Below are 16595 nucleotides of genomic sequence, written 5' to 3'. Positions count from 1 at the left end.
AAGTGTCAAAGAGACGTTTCGGGTTATTGGACAGTGAGGTGATGAGGGTGTTGAAATAGGTTTGTTTGGAGAGGTGAAGGGCAGTGTTGTATGTTCGAAGCATAAACTTAAAATGGATGAAGGAGACGCGCAGAGTACATCACTCTGCGCGCTCTTGAACATCAGCTGAGCGCTTCTTCCCCTACTTATCTCCTACTAAATGGGATCTCACGCCCCTCACTCCGGTCAACTGCACTTGACACCGGCTACAATGTAGCAATAAATGTTTAACGGAAGGACAATTTTTTTTTGATAAGTTTCCGCTTTCATTTTATTTTTATTAATAGAATAGAAACCAAAGATTCACAAAGAATTACAGAACCTACAGTGTCTTGCAGAAGTATTCACGCCCCCTCCCCCAAAAACCCGCATTTTACGTATTTTGTTACATTATAACCTCTGTTTAAATATTTTTTTATTCCGATTTGTGTGTGATGCTTCAGCAATAAATAGTCTAAGTTGGTGAAATGAAGGGTGAAAAATACAGGCATAAATTGAATTTATGGGATCAAATAGCTAAAAATTGGCATGTGCATATGTATTCACCTCTTTTGCTATGAAGCCTCTAAGGATTTTTGGTGCAAACAGTTCCTTTTATAAGTCACTTGGTTAGTGAATTAAGTTCACCTGTGTTCAATGTAATTGTCACATTTCAGTGATATATCAGTTCTTAGGCTGTGTGCTGTTATAATGAGTTTTTTATAAGCAGGAGATTATCACTACAAGGGCTGGTTCCCTCGTGAGACCTGGTCCAACCATGCCCCCCAGCACTGTAGTAATAATAATAATAATAATAATTATAATAATTTTTATTTATATAGCGCCAACATATTCCGCAGCACTTTACAATTAAATCTGCCAATCAGTGGTGTGGGCAGGGTCAGACGTGCTGGGGGCGGGATTATCCTTCTGAGCTCTGCTTCCCGCTATATCTAACAAGTGATTGTGTCGCAACCGCTGCACCCAGTTAGCTAAGTGACACATCGCTGGAATTAGGTTCTCAGCCCCTATATCCTTCTGCTGTAATCTGCAGAGAGATGTGGATTACACTGCAGCAGTCAGGCAGGAGTCGTCTAGCAGCCATGTGCTTAGTAACTTGCCTTTTTTTTTCCGCTCACAGAATAATGGCCGATCTTCCAGCGTTTGATGAAGACCATGGATCTGAGGATGAAGAGGAACCTGCGTTGTGAGTCTGTTTTTATGTTGTTTTTTTATAATGGTTTGATAAATTCAGATAATTCAGGAGTATATTGAATGTGTGACTATTGCGGTTACTGATTAGTTACGGCGTCCCCTCGTGTTCTTTTCATCCCCCTTTTTTTAAATGTCCGCTTGTTGTGTCCGGTGCCGGTGGTCGCACATGCTCCGTCCCATCGCTCGGATCCTCTTGTACGCAGGTGCAGGGTGATATCCGAGGCTTCTTCTCTCCGGCTCCGGACACATTACATGGACATTCAAAGAGGTAATAAAATAACCACAGGGGGCGCCGCAGTAGATCTGTAGCCGAGGTGTTTAGACGCTTAAGCCTGCACTACGCTAATGACTGGACTTCTGTTTGTCGGCCTCGGCCCATCGTATATTACACGGACGGCCATTTATTATGACGGCTGGCATGTAATACCACGCTGTGGCCGTCGTAGGGATTTGTGCAGTCAGATGCAGCCAGGTAACCCCCCCCCCGCATACAGTACAGGTTAACCAGAGGCTATGGTCACCCCGGCATCAGGAGGAGGATTATGGCGACTTCTGCAGCCGGTTCAGTTCATGGTTAAAAATAAGAATTGGCTACGGGGAAATGATGAGCGCGTTCCTCCGCTGCGGAGACTTTTCTACATAGAGGAACATCCCCACCGAAGAGTGACTCACGGAGCGTTGCTGGCACGGAGCAGGCACAGCGTGTTACCTCGCTTTCACTACTGGGGCTTATGCTGACGAAGGGAAGAAGAGAAAACTGGAATAAAACTCACAAATTAGAATAAACGACTGCCCAAAGCACAATGAATAAATCCAGGCTGACAGAGTCAGTGTGACAGACGTGTATTCCCCACCACTCCCCGTATGTTCCTACGCGGCCATGGAATTTCTTCTTCATATCAGAGAGATGCCAGGATTTTGTTCCTATGATCGCCCCCAACAAAAGAGGGAAAATTACACATGGGATCTACAGTTTTATTTTCTTTATGTATATTGGTGATGGTTAACTGATTTCTTTTTTTTTTTTTTTTTTTTTTTTTTTTTTTTTTTATTGTTATGCACAAAACCCACAAATGGAGATCAGGATCTGTGCGCTCCTCATTGGGGAGAATGAAATCGAGACCCCATGGTTATTAGGAACATAGATGTCTGATCTGGGCCATCTCCAGGAAGGTGCTGGTTCTCCTTGTGGAGACTGGGAATAGTAGGCAAATTAGTCCTCCTGACCCATGAATTAGCACGACTGGGGGGATATCCGCCAAATCGGAGACCTCGATCTTTCGCTACCTCTGTATGATGAGGATTTCTAGGCTTTGACCACGAGGTATGCTTCTCTGTAGATCTCTGCCCGCCGCTCTCATGGCCGTCCTGGCTCTTCAGGAAGATTTGGTAGAAGCTCTTCTACAAGGGATCCAAGTGGGAGAATTTGCCATCATCCGACCATTAAAGGAGGAGTTCTGCTTCGTCCTGGGTTATCTCCTGACTTGGAAGCTCATACTGACTTTCTTCAAGGCTGCGTCGTCTCAAGTATGTTTCCATCATCCACATTTCCGCCTTGTGTGGCGCTTTTCACACTATAATAAAAAAAAAAATGTTAAAAAAAGATATATGTGTGTTTAAATATATATATACATATTCTGTCTATTTTTTATAGTAATTTTTGTGTATAACACACATGCATATGTATATTATTGTTATTATCTCTACATTGTATATGTGTAGATCGTAGGACCACATGCTCGATTCATTGTGTATGCGGTTACAAAAGAGAAAGCCAAGCTCGGCGCTACGCAATTTTTGCAGCCCCATATGTGGATTGAGCAGATGTCGGCCATGCACTTTATTGTCCTGCATTTTGGGAAATAATGTGTGTGTGTATATATAGAGCTGATTTTTTTATGGGTCACTTTCTCTCTTCACCAGCTGCGGGCGCTCTACTCCCAGTATCTTCGTAAAACAAAGAGCTTGAATAAACTTCTCTACAACTTGTTTAAGCTCATGCCTCACACTCCGGTCTTTCCTGGCCAAGCGAGCGAAGCGACCTACAGAGAACCCAAAACCTTCTTTACTGAGGAGCTGGACCTGACCGTACAAGGTGAGTTCAGAAAAGCTTCCCATATATCATCCAATATATCACCTGCATCGGACTCTTCCACCCTTTTAATGTACAGTCATAGACAACCAAAAACTGACCCCGACCATTTACAGTTGGGTCCAAACCGATTTAAAAATTTTTTTCGGGAAATAGAATGAAATTTTTAATATACCATAAAATTTTGGAAGACACCAAAGTGCACGTTTTCCGGCAAAATTATCCCCTGCCCTTTCCAGTCCACTGTACCTCTGCTTGCTTAACTGCTCCGTGTGAACGAGATCTGCCGTGCCTTCGTTTAGTCCATCACCGTGATCGATAAACTAAACCTCATAAACAATAGGCTTGTGTATGTGGCAGAATTGGGGCCCTGCTTGGAGTCACTGATGCTTCACATCTCTGGTTGGGTTTTTGGTGAGATACGCATGAATATAATGGTGCTCCGGCTCTTCCCGTAGGTCGTGCCACTCTACAGTACGAGATCCCCCATTTGGCGTGTTGTGTTTATCACATCACTTTGAAGGATTTACCCGCCATGGTCCGTCTGTGGTGGAATGGCTGCGAGAAGAGGATCTTCAATGTGGTCGATAAATTTACTACAAAGTACGTGAGCGGAGTGTTGTCTTCTCAGGAAATCTCATCAGTGCAGTGCAGCACGCAAATGTTTGACGGCATGACGGTAAGTTGGTCTATGGTGGCGCCTGTGTGTGTACAACTCGTTGTGTGTGTGGTTCCCACGTGCCTGTGTGCTCTCCAATTCTACTGGCGTTTGCCAATCATGGTGAACGGCGCTGGGCTTTGAGCCATAGTCCCTGTACAAGACGTCGGGCCTTAATGCCGCCCTCATGGTGTCTGCTTCTGACGGTGTGGTCAGTGACATGCACAGGAGTAGCCGCTGGAGGTCATTTTGTGGGACGCTGGGTTCCTCCTTTCACAAAGTCCTGCTGGTGGATACCCATATACATCTGTGTTCTTACATCTCCATGCTTTCCAGACTCTGCTGCTAGACATTGGAAACCTTGTGATGGCTCATATGGATGTACCATCCTGGAGGATCCGGGCAAGGATGGGCTGCAGGCACCACCTTGTGCCACTACTAGTGACAAGGACATTGTTAAAAGTACAAGAAGAATCAGTCAGGAGGGATAAGGAGAGGGGAATTGTCGTCCCTCTCCAGTTCTCTTGGCACTTTCAGTTACACAAAAGCCGCTGACATTAATTCACAATCTCTCAGACCAGACTAGGATATCCCTGAATCCTTATTGACTTGTAGTTTTACTGTGGTGAGCGAGGGTTCCCGAAATATTTCTGAGCCATAGATGGAAATAAATATGATTGTCAGGAAGATCTGTACTGGGAAAGAAACATCTCCGATATACACGATATAGGAGACCAGGCTGCGGAAATAGTAGACACTAGTTGACGTAGTGGTAATTGTAGTTTAGGAATTTTAGTTAGACTTTATTTCTGAAAGATACAACAAGGCTTGTGAAACTTAATTGATATACGTGCTGGAAAATGTAAAACCAATTGTCCTTTATGTATGTTTGGAAGGACGTACATATGGTCTTGTTTGTCTATAAGAGTGTGCAACTTCTTTGTATTGTATTTTACATTGGACGGGAACATGTGTGCTATGTACAATGCTTGTTATAATATGCCAATATGTATGTTGTACATTCTTTGTGCCCTGAGATTCAATAAACGAATTTAAAAAAAAAAAAAAAACATCTCCGATATGATTGTTCTTCTGTCCACCATAGTAAGGAAGGCTGAGAAAATGGGGGAAACGTATCAAGTAGAGAAGTTTCCCGTAACCACCAGTCGGAGTCCCAAACTCGTTTCTGAGTTACTTTGAAATTTAAAGGGGATTATTAATTTCTTTACTACGGGCCTAAAAACAGGCAGGTAGTTGATCTCTGCACAACAGACATAAGTGATTACTGACACCTTAAGCTCTTCCATGGGGAGTCAGTGTGGGGGAGGGACAGTACAGCAGAGATAACAGTGCTATGAGAAGAAGAGAGCTAATAGAAGAGTTTCTAATGTGAGACTAAAACTCACCTGTGCTGCCCCTCCCCCCACATTAGCTGCCAGGAGATGAAAGCTCAAAGATGTTAGTCATCTGTGCTCTACTACCAGCGTTTTCTAATCATTTAGGAGGTTAGACCACAAGATCAGAGCCGTATCCTTGCATGTTGCACACTAAAAAAACCTGCTCTTATCTACTGTGGGGTGTGGTCTTCATTCTCCAGTGTGTTGCTGCCTGCTTATGATTGGTCAACATCATACAGGGAGAAGAAGTACACACCCCCAGTGAAAACTATCTGATAACGCCCACTTGGAATTAACAAAAGTTAACTCATTTGGTGCGTGCAAAATTCTTTGATCATTAATATCTCGACACTGGAGAGATTGTAAAAAACCAAAAAGATTCATTTCCTCTTTGCATCATCTATTACATTGTATGTCCCGTGGAATTGTTTTTTGTTTTTTTTGGTTTTTTTCCCCCCTTTCTCTGTGGTAAAGTGAGTGGAGTCTTCCAAAACTGCAACTCCTCTGGAATAAAATAAACTCTTATGTTCAGCCATAAGTTATGGTTTATGGCTTTTTAAGAAAAGAGATAAGGATGAAAAATGAAAAATCACCGATGAGGAAGGGGTTAATATGAATATTTGGCCTTGGGGTCAATACTATGAAAGCGCTGGATCTCTATGTCGACAGGGTGAGCTCTTGAGTTATTTTGCAGGTATGTGCGACATGATGCTGTACAGATACAGAGAGGCCGGCACAAGAATCGCCTTCTAAAATTAGGGAATATTGCGTTGCCTTTGAAGTAGGAAATTACACTTAATGCAGATTCCATTTCCTTCGAGCCAAAGGCACCACAAGCCGTGTGTATTATTTTCCTCTGCAGACGGCGCGAATAAGGAAGGCTTTATGTGATCCGATGTATTGTTATTGGAAGTTTCCTTAGAAACTGGAAAACTGAGCCTAATCTCATACATAGGGAGACTTTACTGCTGGGACGCGGACATTTAAAAACTTTTTTTTTTTTTTTTTTTTGCCTTTTGTGTTTTTATACACTTTAATCTGAAATGATTTATTCTTAGGTCAAGGCTCGTCCTACTACACGGGAGGTCATAGCCACCTACTCCGTGGATGACATCTGTATGGAACTCATTATTCAGCTACCGCAAAATTACCCCCTGGGCTCAATCGCCGTAGAAAGCGGGAGGCGAGTAGGTGTGGCGGTTCAGCAGTGGCGCAACTGGATGTTACAGCTCAATACTTACCTCACACACCAGGTGGGTCTAAGTTACTCATTTGATCTGTTCTGTTAATGCAAAAAAGAAAAAAAGAATTTACACCCAGAATAGGTGTCCCGGGATAGATGAGGGCAGCCTGTGTTATTTTCTATGCGCTACTGACTGTCTAATATGTATGTTGGCCTCCCAACTCTGGCGTGTCTGATAAGCTGCCACCATAGGAGTCTGATGCCAACTCTTGTCCCATAGAGGAGACTCGGCTGAGCATGCGCGTCTGTGTGTGGAGAAATTGGGAGAGTAAGCTGCCTTACAAACCATTGTACGGCCGACAATTATCTGTTATCTATGGGGCTCCTAAGGGTTTACTGTATCTGTATTAGTTAAAGTCTATGGACTGACAGAGCTAGGGCATCTGTACTAAGATCATCCCAGCAATGGTACCCACAACTATAGGACACTTCTGACTTATCCAGTAGATAAGATTTAAGCATGTACTTGGGGACAAACCCTATAAAGGCCGGACTTACCTTTTGGCCTGGGAAAATGAAGTTTACATGTGCAAGTGCAATTTTATTAACTAAAGTTAACCACTAAAGGCCCCGTCACACACAGCGATCTCGCTAGCGAGATCGCTGATTTGGTGACGCCACAACGATCTCGCCAGCGATATTGCTGTGTGTGACGGGGATCAGCGACCGCCCCCCCCGCCGGGTATCGCTGATCATGCAGCATCGGCCTGGGCTATTTTTTCATCGCTGGTCTCCCGCTGGCCAGCACGCATCGCTGCGTGTGGCAGCGGGAGCCAACGATCAATGAGGCTCCCAGCGCTCTAAGTAGGCGTTGGGAGCTGGTCTCTAAGGTAAATATCGGGTTACTAAGCGGCGCGAGCACGCAGGTTTCTAAGGTACACATCGGGTAGCGAAGTGATGCGTGCCGCGTAGTAACCCGATATTTACCTTAGAGACCAGCGTGCTCGCTGTTGAAGTTGCCTGTTTGGCAGCTCACCAGCGATCATGTAGCGATGCACCAGCGATCCTGACAAGGTCGTATCGTTGTCGGGATCGCTGGTGCATCTTTATGTGTGATGGGGCCTTAAGTTTGTCTGTAATCTTCATTCCTTTAATCATTTTCAGACCTCTGATATGCAGAATGCAACACAATCCAAGTTTCAGATTTTTCTGTAGTGAGAGTGTCTCTTTTGGTAATGTAGGCTGGATGAGTCTCTCAGTAATGTAGGCTGGATTTGAGATCTGTGTGTGTATCCAGGGTACTGCTGTCTTCACTGGCTGTAGTATATCTTACACCTATCCTGAGTTGCAAATTCTTCTCCTTGTGCTTTCCTCCTTCTCTATAGTCTATTTTCTGTACCTTCTAAGATACTTTTTCCCCCCTCCTTGGCAGATTTGTGTACATCCCCCTCGCTCCTGCATTCTGTAACACTGAGAGAAGATGGAGCAGAGAGAGAGAACCCTTAACAGTTTAGTATGCATTTTGCAAAGCACTTTGCTAGATATATGACTAGCAAACCCCCTGCAGCAGCAAAGTGCTAGAGAGATTTTTTTTCTATCAAGGCTATTTAGAAAGTTGCTTAACTTTGCATTTAGGAAGCAAATAATAACCTATTTGCAAAGGTCTTCTTAGTCTTTAAGCATCTTTATTTGGTCTGGTGCTGTTCCTTCTTTAGGAGTCTGACGTATACATGTGTTGGTTGATTATCTCATCGTTTTGCGTGTAGTAATTTTTGTTGTTGTTGTGACCTTCTCAGAACGGGAGCATAATGGAAGGCCTGGCCCTCTGGAAGAACAACGTGGATAAGCGGTTCGAAGGAGTAGAAGACTGTATGATCTGTTTCTCGGTCATTCATGGTTCAAACTATTCTCTACCTAAAAAAGCCTGCAGAACCTGCAAAAAGAAGTTCCATTCGCAGTGCTTGGTAAGGGACGGTCATCGGTGGAGTTGTCAATGGAGTTGTCCAACAATGGCAACCTCTGGTTTTAAAGGGGATGACTGGTTGCACTCACTTCCTCACTGCGATCACTGATTGCCATGCTGGATTGTCTGGTTCTCTTCTGCATCAGGAGGAGAGCGATGCCAATGACGTAGCTTTTCCACATCCTTACCAGCAGTTATGGATCATCGGCAAGTATCATGAATATATCCTAGTCATTATTTTAGGACATGTGCATGATACTTGCTGATTAAGCACAATTCCACGGGAAGTATGGACATCATTGGCGTCGCTCGCTTCCTGATGCGGAAGAGAACCCAAGCCAGCTGGGCAATCGGCTGATTACACTTTGTTAGGCTTTAAAACCCTTATGAATCACCTGTTCCTGTCCAAGTAAGTTTCAACAAGCGGCGCACTTCCAATGAGAACCCTCATTAGCCTCTTGTGAAGTGTATGTTTCTGCCTCCATATTTGTGCTTTCCTTTTTTTTGCCATGTAATGTACATTTTCTGTCCTCCACCCTGTGTTTTGTTTTTTCTTGTTACAACAGATATTTTCCTCTTTATAAAAGCCACATGCTTGCAAGTATAAAATAAAGGGGAAGCCGCTAGAACGGATCGCTTTGTTATAAGGGTAATATCTCTTGAACTAAAACCTGCAATATCCGACTTAATCTCCTGAGTTCGGCTCTTGGGCACATCACTCTCCTTTCTGATGTAGGGACAAAGACTGACATGAGGCAGCCTGAACAGTGGCAGGTGTTTGACCTCCGGCCATCGCTACAAATCCCTGCCCTGGTGTCATCCTCGCCGCGACACGTGGGTCAGGCTTTAGTAATGAGACCAGTGCATCTGCATCTAATATGGTTACGTCCATCATGTCCTTGTGCAGAATCCTTCATCCAGCTATTAGAAGAATAACCTCAGTACTATATGTATTGGTTGTGTAGGTTGTGAAGATCTCAGTACCCTGCGGTCAGTGATCTGATGCAAGCCTATGCAGAGTGCACGTGTGGTCATGGCCAGGGCTTACCAGTGGCAGTGAGCAGCTGATGTACTGCCAAGTCCGCACAAGGGTTACCTCTATCTGATGGGGTTAATCGACAGGCTTATCCTCCACGAATGCTAAAAGAAATGGGTAGTGTGCTGCTTATCCTTGTGGACCTTATTTCCTGGGGTGCGGACATTAGTTTGCACAGATTTAGTTTTTTTCCTAGTGTATGGCTTTGCAGAAACCATGTTCAAGTTGCATGGTATAAAACCTTTCAATTCCATAGTGTGGGAATAAGGCCTTAAAGGGAATCTGTCAGCAATTTTTTTCCAATGTAATCTGAGAGTAGCATGACGCAGGAGTAGAGACCCTGATTCTAGTGATGTCACTTACTGGGCTGCTTGTTGCAGGTTTTGATAAAATCCCTGTTTTCTCTGTTGCAGATCAAAAACTGCTGAGAATGGTGAACCCTGTTTCACCCCGCCCACACCACTGATTGGCTGCTTCCTGACTACCCTGTCAGCAAGCTGCCAATTGATGGTGGGGGCGGGGTTTCACAGATTAGCTGGACTGCCATGCATGTGACATCTAGTCCTGCAGTGATAATCTCCTGATGACAAAACACTGATTGTGTTGAAACTACAGCAAAGCTGCTGAGCAAGTGACACATCACTGAAATCAGGCTCTTTGCCCCTACAGTCATGGCCAAAAGTTTTGAGAATGACACAAATATTATATTTTCACATGATCTGCTGGCCTCTGGTTTTTATGTGTGTTTGTCAGATGTTTTTATCACATACAGAAATATAATTGCAATCATATTATGAGTAACAAAAGGTTAAATTGACAGTTAGAATGAGTTAATGCAGCAAGTCAATCTTTGCAGTGTTGACCCTTCTTCTTCAGAACCTCAGCAATTCTCCCTGGCATGCTCTCAATCAACTTCTGGATCAAATCCTGACTGATAGCAGTCCATTCTTGCAAAATCAATGCTTTTATTTTGTCTGAATTTGAAGGTTTTTGTTTGTCCACCCGTCTCTTGATGATTGACCACAAGTTCTCAATGGGATTAAGATCTGGGGAGTTTCCAGGCCATGGTCCCAAAATCTCTGTTTTGTTCCCTGAGCCATTTAGTTATCACCTTTGCTTTATGGCAAGGTGCTCCATCATGTTGAAAAAGGCATTGTTGATCGCCAAACTGTTCTTGGACGGTTGGGAGAAGTTGCTCTTGGAGGACATTCTGGTGCCATTCTTTATTCATGGCTGTGTTTTTAGGCAAGACTGAGAGAGAGCCCATTCCCTTGGCTGAGAAGCAACCCCACACATGAATGGTTTCAGGATGCTTGACAGTTAGCATGAGACAAGACTGGTGGTAGCGCTCACCTGGTCTTCTCCGAATAAGCCGTTTTCCAGATGTCCCAAACAATCGAAAAGGGGATTCATCAGAGAAAATGACTTTACCCCAGTCCTCAGCAGTCCACTCCCTGTACCTCTTGCAGAATATCAGTCTGTCCATGATGTTTTTCCTGGAGAGAAGTGGCTTCTTTGCTGCCCTCCTTGAGACCAGGCCTTGCTCCAAGAGTCTCCGCCTCACAGTGAGTGCAGATGCACTCACACCTGCCTGCTGCCATTCCTGAGCAAGCTCTGCACTGCTGGTAGCCCGATCCCGCAGCTGAAACACTTTTAAGAGACAGTCCTGGCACTTGCTGGTCATTTTGGGCGCCCTGGGCCTTTTTGGCAACAAGGGAACCTCTCTCCTTGAAGTTCTTGATGATGCGATAGATTATTGACTGAGGTGCAATCTTTCTAGCTGCGATACTCTTCCCTGTTAGGCCATTTTTGTGCAGTGCAATGATGACTGCACGTGTTTCTTTAGAGATAACCATGGTTAACCGAAGAGAAACAATGATGCCAAGCACCAGCCTCCTTTTAAAGTGTCCAGTGGTGTCATTCTTACTTAATCATGACAGATTGATCTCCAGCCCTGTCCTCATCAACACCCACACCTGTGTTAATGGAGCAATCACTGAAACGGTGTTAGCTGGTCCTTTTAAGGCAGGGCTGCAATGATGTTGAAATGTGTTTTGGGGGATAAAGTTCATTTTCTAGGCAAATATTGACTTTGCAAGTAATTGCTGTTAAGCTGATCACTCTTTATAACATTCTGGAGTATATGCAAATTGCCATTAGAAAAAATGAAGCAGTAGACTTTTAAAAATTAATATTTGTGTCATTCTCAAAACTTTTGGCCATGACTGTACATCATGCTGCTTGCAGATTACGTAGCAAAAACCTGCTGGCCTATTTCCTTTACTGTACATTTACACTGTTTGATTATCATGAGAGAGCTTTATAAGAGCCCTAGTTTCCAGGAGTGGACACAGACAGACGAGGTGCCCTGTGCAATTAGAATATTGGACTCAAAAGGGCCCATATGGATCATCATAATGCACAATTGTCCCTGCTTTAGAGACAGATGTGGGCCCTTTTACCTCTTGAGCCCCTGTGTGGCTGTACAGGTTACACCAAAGGTGTGTCCACCCCTGCTTGATGCTTGATAATCGTGCAGTCTAAACAGGCTGACAATCTTATGATGAAAGTGCAAAATGCCCGTTGATCAGGTTAAGTAATCATTTTGGTTGGCACAAAAGATCACCGTTCTCGTCGGTACAAAACATGAATGTTCTCGGCAGCACATCGTCCTGTGTAAACAGGCCTCGTGCTGCTGAGAACAATGGCAGGTTATGCTCACGATCTATTACTGGTCGTTCAGTGCACATGTGTAAACGTGCTAGCAAAGGATGACCCATCAGCAAAGGATTAGCCGAACGGCGGCCGACGGGTGCAGACACATGCTTATGTGTCTAAAAATCCTCAAGATATCTGCCAGTCTCCAAATATTTGACTCCACACATACCTGCCGACCTGTTGTAATCCAGCGAGAATCACTGGTGATTGATATCCGTTGGCATAAGCATATCCTCAAACGACACCAAACAACTAATGATGCTGCAATCTGCAGGGAGCGCGGATAATTCCTATACTGCGCCCTTGTGTCTGCTGTAGCTTCGCCTTAGGGTACCGTTACACTAAGCGACGCACCAGCGATCCCGACAACGATACGACCTGGTAAGGATCGCTGGTGCGTCGCTAAATGATCGCTAGTGAGCTGCCACACAGTCAGATTTACCCAACGACGCAGCTACGATCTCGGTGGTCGTTGGGACCTTGTCACACAGCAGTGATTCTGATGATTCCAGCCTGCGTCCATGAGTTCCGAGTCGCTAACGAGGTCGCTCGTCGGTGTCAAACACAGCGATGCATGCTGGCCAGCGGGACACCAGCGATCAAAAAATGGCCCAGGACATTCGAGCACGATCAGCGACATCGCAGCGGGGGCTTGGTCGCTGCTAAGTGTCACATGTAGCGACATCGCTGGCGAGGTCGCTGTTGCGTCACAAAATCGGTGACTCTTCAGCGATCTCGTTTAGTGTGAAGTACCCCTTAGATACACTTCATTAGATTGCATTTATCACCCCGTAGCTCGTTATTTGGTTTTTTCAGCCTTTGTCTTCCTGACAATCTGGTCTTCCTCATAGAAGGACAATAGAAATCCATGAATGATCTCATGGAACCGGCATTTAGGAATGAGGTTTTGCAGCTCCCCCTTGTATCGCAGTCACACTCCATATTACAGACGGCTCTTCTACTCCCATATTTTTCTACCATTGAATATAAGTCTGTTTTGTTTATGTCTAGGACGACTTATCAAAGGGATGAAAAGACTTCTAGATAAGGAGGGAATCCTTAGAGGACACGTGTTTCCCTGCAGTGATTACTCGCAGCTCTGTGTCTCACGAGATTTATTATAGTTGCCTGAAGGTGTAATGGGTTGATTGGAGAATTTTCCTCCTTTAAATTATGCAAATTGTCTCTTCAGAGAGGAAGAGGACTAGAACTCTAGAGCCACCTATTGGAAGTAGCGATCCTAAAAGTCAATGTCATCCCTTTAACGAGCCTTGTCACATGACTGAGGATAAAAGCCAAAAAACAGAATCTCAATTTGCAGACACTGTTTCGGGGTACCGCCCCTCGTCAGTGCAAAGTGTGAGATCTGGTTTGGCTGTGAGAGAGGCGTCTGACCGCTATCCAAGAAGTATAGTTTCTCCTTGCGGAGAATGACATGCCGGGATGAGGAGACTTAAAGCCTCCTTAAATTAAAAACACAGGAAATAATTTACCATCCCGACTGAGCGGCACTTAGAGATTTTGCTCCAGCCTCTTGTTTACGACGTTCTGTTCTCACAGTCCTAAAATGGCAAATTTGCCAATTTACACAGTGATAATGGGATACAAAACAAAAAGTTGTGTTTCCATTGGAGACATTTCTTGCTTGCTTTGCAAGATAAATAATTCTGTATTTTTTATCTTTTCAGTACAAGTGGTTTACTTCAAGCAACAAGTCTACATGTCCCCTGTGCAGAGAGACGTTCTTCTGAAAGCGGCCCGAGGAGCACCCATGTAATCCGGCGAGGACCTTGTGTGACATTTTCAGTCGCTACATTGACTAATCTATTTAATTGTCTCCTGTCCACGAAAAAGTGATGATCTCATTTTTTTTTTTTTTTTTTCCCCCCTCATCTCACCATCAGGATGGGCTATAATCTTCTGTGCAGGATTGGCCGTGATGGATCACACAAAGGATAAATCGGACTTCTGACACTAAGTGTCAGTTTTGATCGGAGGAAATGCAGAACATTTGCATTTTATAATAACGTGCATTAGAAGTCGCGATTCTTGTAAATGTTGCTGGATGTTTGGAAATGAAAATTATTTTAAATAAAAATATAGAAATAAAATATTGGAATAAAATTGTTTAATGCTCTCTGTCGTTTTAATAATTCTGCATAAATCAAATGTAAGAACCTTAGGATATATGCTAAGGTTTTTAAGTTGCTCCATTTCTCTTCAATGGCTTTGCGAAGATCTAGCACAGCCAATATACTCGCCAGACATGTCAGCCATTGATTATGTTTGGGATGCTCTGGATCGGTGTATATGACAAGGTATTCACGTTCCTGCCGATATCCAGCAATTTCACACAGCCATAGAAGAGGAGAGGAAAAACATCCCACACCGGCCACAATCAACCTGATCAGCTCTGTGGGAAGGAGATGTGTTGCAAATGGTGGTCACACCAGATAGTGACTGGTTTTCTGACACCCCACCTCCCCCCGGCCCTTCCCTATACTGTAACACTGTACATATTAGAGTGGCCTGTTATTGTGGCAGCCTAAGGCACACCTGTGCAATAATCGTGTCTGATCAGCATCTGTCACACCTGTGAGGTGGATGGATTATGTAGGTAAAGGAGAAGAGCTCACTAACCCAGATTAGGAGAAGAGCTCACTAACCCAGATTAGGAGAAGAGCTCACTAACCCAGATTAGGAGAAAAGCTCACTAACCCAGATTAGGAGAAGAGCTCACTAACCCAGATTAGGAGAAGAGCTCACTAACCCAGATTAGGAGAAGCGCTCACTAACCCAGATTAGGAGAAGAGCTCACTAACCCAGATTAGGAGAAGAGCTCACTAACCCAGATTAGGAGAAGAGCTCATTAACACAAATTAGGAGAAGCGCTCACTAACACAGATTAGGAGAAGCGCTCACTATAACACAGATTAGGAGAAGCGCTCACTAACACAGATTAGGAGAAGCACTCACACAGATTAGGAGAAGAGCTCACTAACACAGATTAGGAGAAGAGCTCACTAACACAGATTAGGAGAAGAGCTCACTAACACAGATTAGGAGAAGAGCTCACTAACACAGATTAGGAGAAGCGCTCACTAACCCAGATTAGGAGAAGAGCTCACTAACCCAGATTAGGAGAAGAGCTCATTAACACAAATTAGGAGAAGCGCTCACTAACACAGATTAGGAGAAGCGCTCACTAACACAGATTAGGAGAAGCGCTCACTAACACAGATTAGGAGAAGCGCTCACTAACACAGATTAGGAGAAGCGCTCACTAACACAGATTAGGAGAAGAGCTCACTAACAGATTAGGAGAAGAGCTCACTAACAGATTAGGAGAAGAGCTCACTAACAGATTAGGAGAAGAGCTCACTAACACAGATTAGAAGAGCTCACTAACAGATTAGGAGAAGCGCTCACTAACACAGATTAGGAGAAGCGCTCACTAACCCACATTAGGAGAAGCGCTCACTAACCCACATTAGGAGAAGAGCTCACTAACCCACATTAGAAGAGCTCACTAAGGCTAGTTTCACATTAGCGCTTTATAGAGCAGCGACGGCCTGCGCACGGCCGCCGCTAAGCCCCGCCCCCTCCCGGCTCCCTGCCCGCCCCTTCCGGTCATCGCCGCCTTCTAGCGCACATGGGCGCTTGCGATCTGCACACCCTATCTTTAGCATAGGGTGCGCAGATCGTGCGCTGGCCATGCGCTAGCAGGATTTTGCCGTGCGCTGCGCACTTTTGAAGGTGCGCCGAACGCAGCATGTTGCATTTCGGCGCGCACAGCGCACCTTCAAAAGTGCGCAGCGCACGGCAAAATCCTGCTAGCGCACGGCCAGCGCACGATCTGCGCACCATATGCTAAAGATGGGGTGCGCAGATCACAAGCGCCCATGTGCGCTAGAAGGCGGCGATGACCGGAAGGGGCGGGCAGGGGGCGGGGCTTGGCGGCCGTGCGCAGGCCGTCGCTGTGCTATAAAGCGCTAATGTGAAACTAGCCTAACACAGATTAGGAGAAGAGCTCACGAACACAGATTAGGAGAAGAGCTCACTAACCCAGATTAGGAGAAGAGTTCACTAACAGATTAGGAGACGAGCTCACTAGCACACGTGTGAAGAATACTTGAAAGAAAAAGGCCTCTAGTGTACATAGAAAAAGTCTTAGATCTTTGAGCTCAGATCATGAAAAATGAGAGCAGAATCAAGTTGCCTTTTATATTTTTTTTGTTCATCATAAATATTATAAATCTACAGTTATTCAGTATACGGTCTGCTTCAATTTCTCATGGATGTGAAGATCTCTGCT

At 44.6% G+C, this 16595-nt stretch overlaps 1 protein-coding gene across 1 annotated transcript in view; it reads left to right on the top strand.

Annotated features, from left to right (window-relative positions):
* LTN1 (listerin E3 ubiquitin protein ligase 1) overlaps window positions 1-14417 on the top strand; it is a 116975-nt gene extending 102558 nt beyond the window's left edge. The window contains exons 24-30 of the mRNA XM_073584521.1: window positions 1160-1225; window positions 2574-2760; window positions 3157-3328; window positions 3784-4004; window positions 6439-6633; window positions 8360-8527; window positions 13969-14417. Of these exons, the coding sequence (XP_073440622.1) occupies window positions 1160-1225; window positions 2574-2760; window positions 3157-3328; window positions 3784-4004; window positions 6439-6633; window positions 8360-8527; window positions 13969-14031 (1072 nt within the window). The 3' untranslated portion in view covers window positions 14032-14417. The remainder of the gene's footprint in view (window positions 1-1159; window positions 1226-2573; window positions 2761-3156; window positions 3329-3783; window positions 4005-6438; window positions 6634-8359; window positions 8528-13968) is intronic.
* Window positions 14418-16595: the final 2178 nt, after the last annotated feature.

This window comes from Dendrobates tinctorius, unplaced genomic scaffold, assembly GCF_039654945.1.
Source record: "Dendrobates tinctorius isolate UK_male_01 unplaced genomic scaffold, ASM3965494v1 ptg000084l, whole genome shotgun sequence".
NCBI lineage: Eukaryota > Metazoa > Chordata > Amphibia > Anura > Dendrobatidae > Dendrobates > Dendrobates tinctorius.
This window is presented reverse-complemented; position numbering and strand designations above follow the sequence as displayed.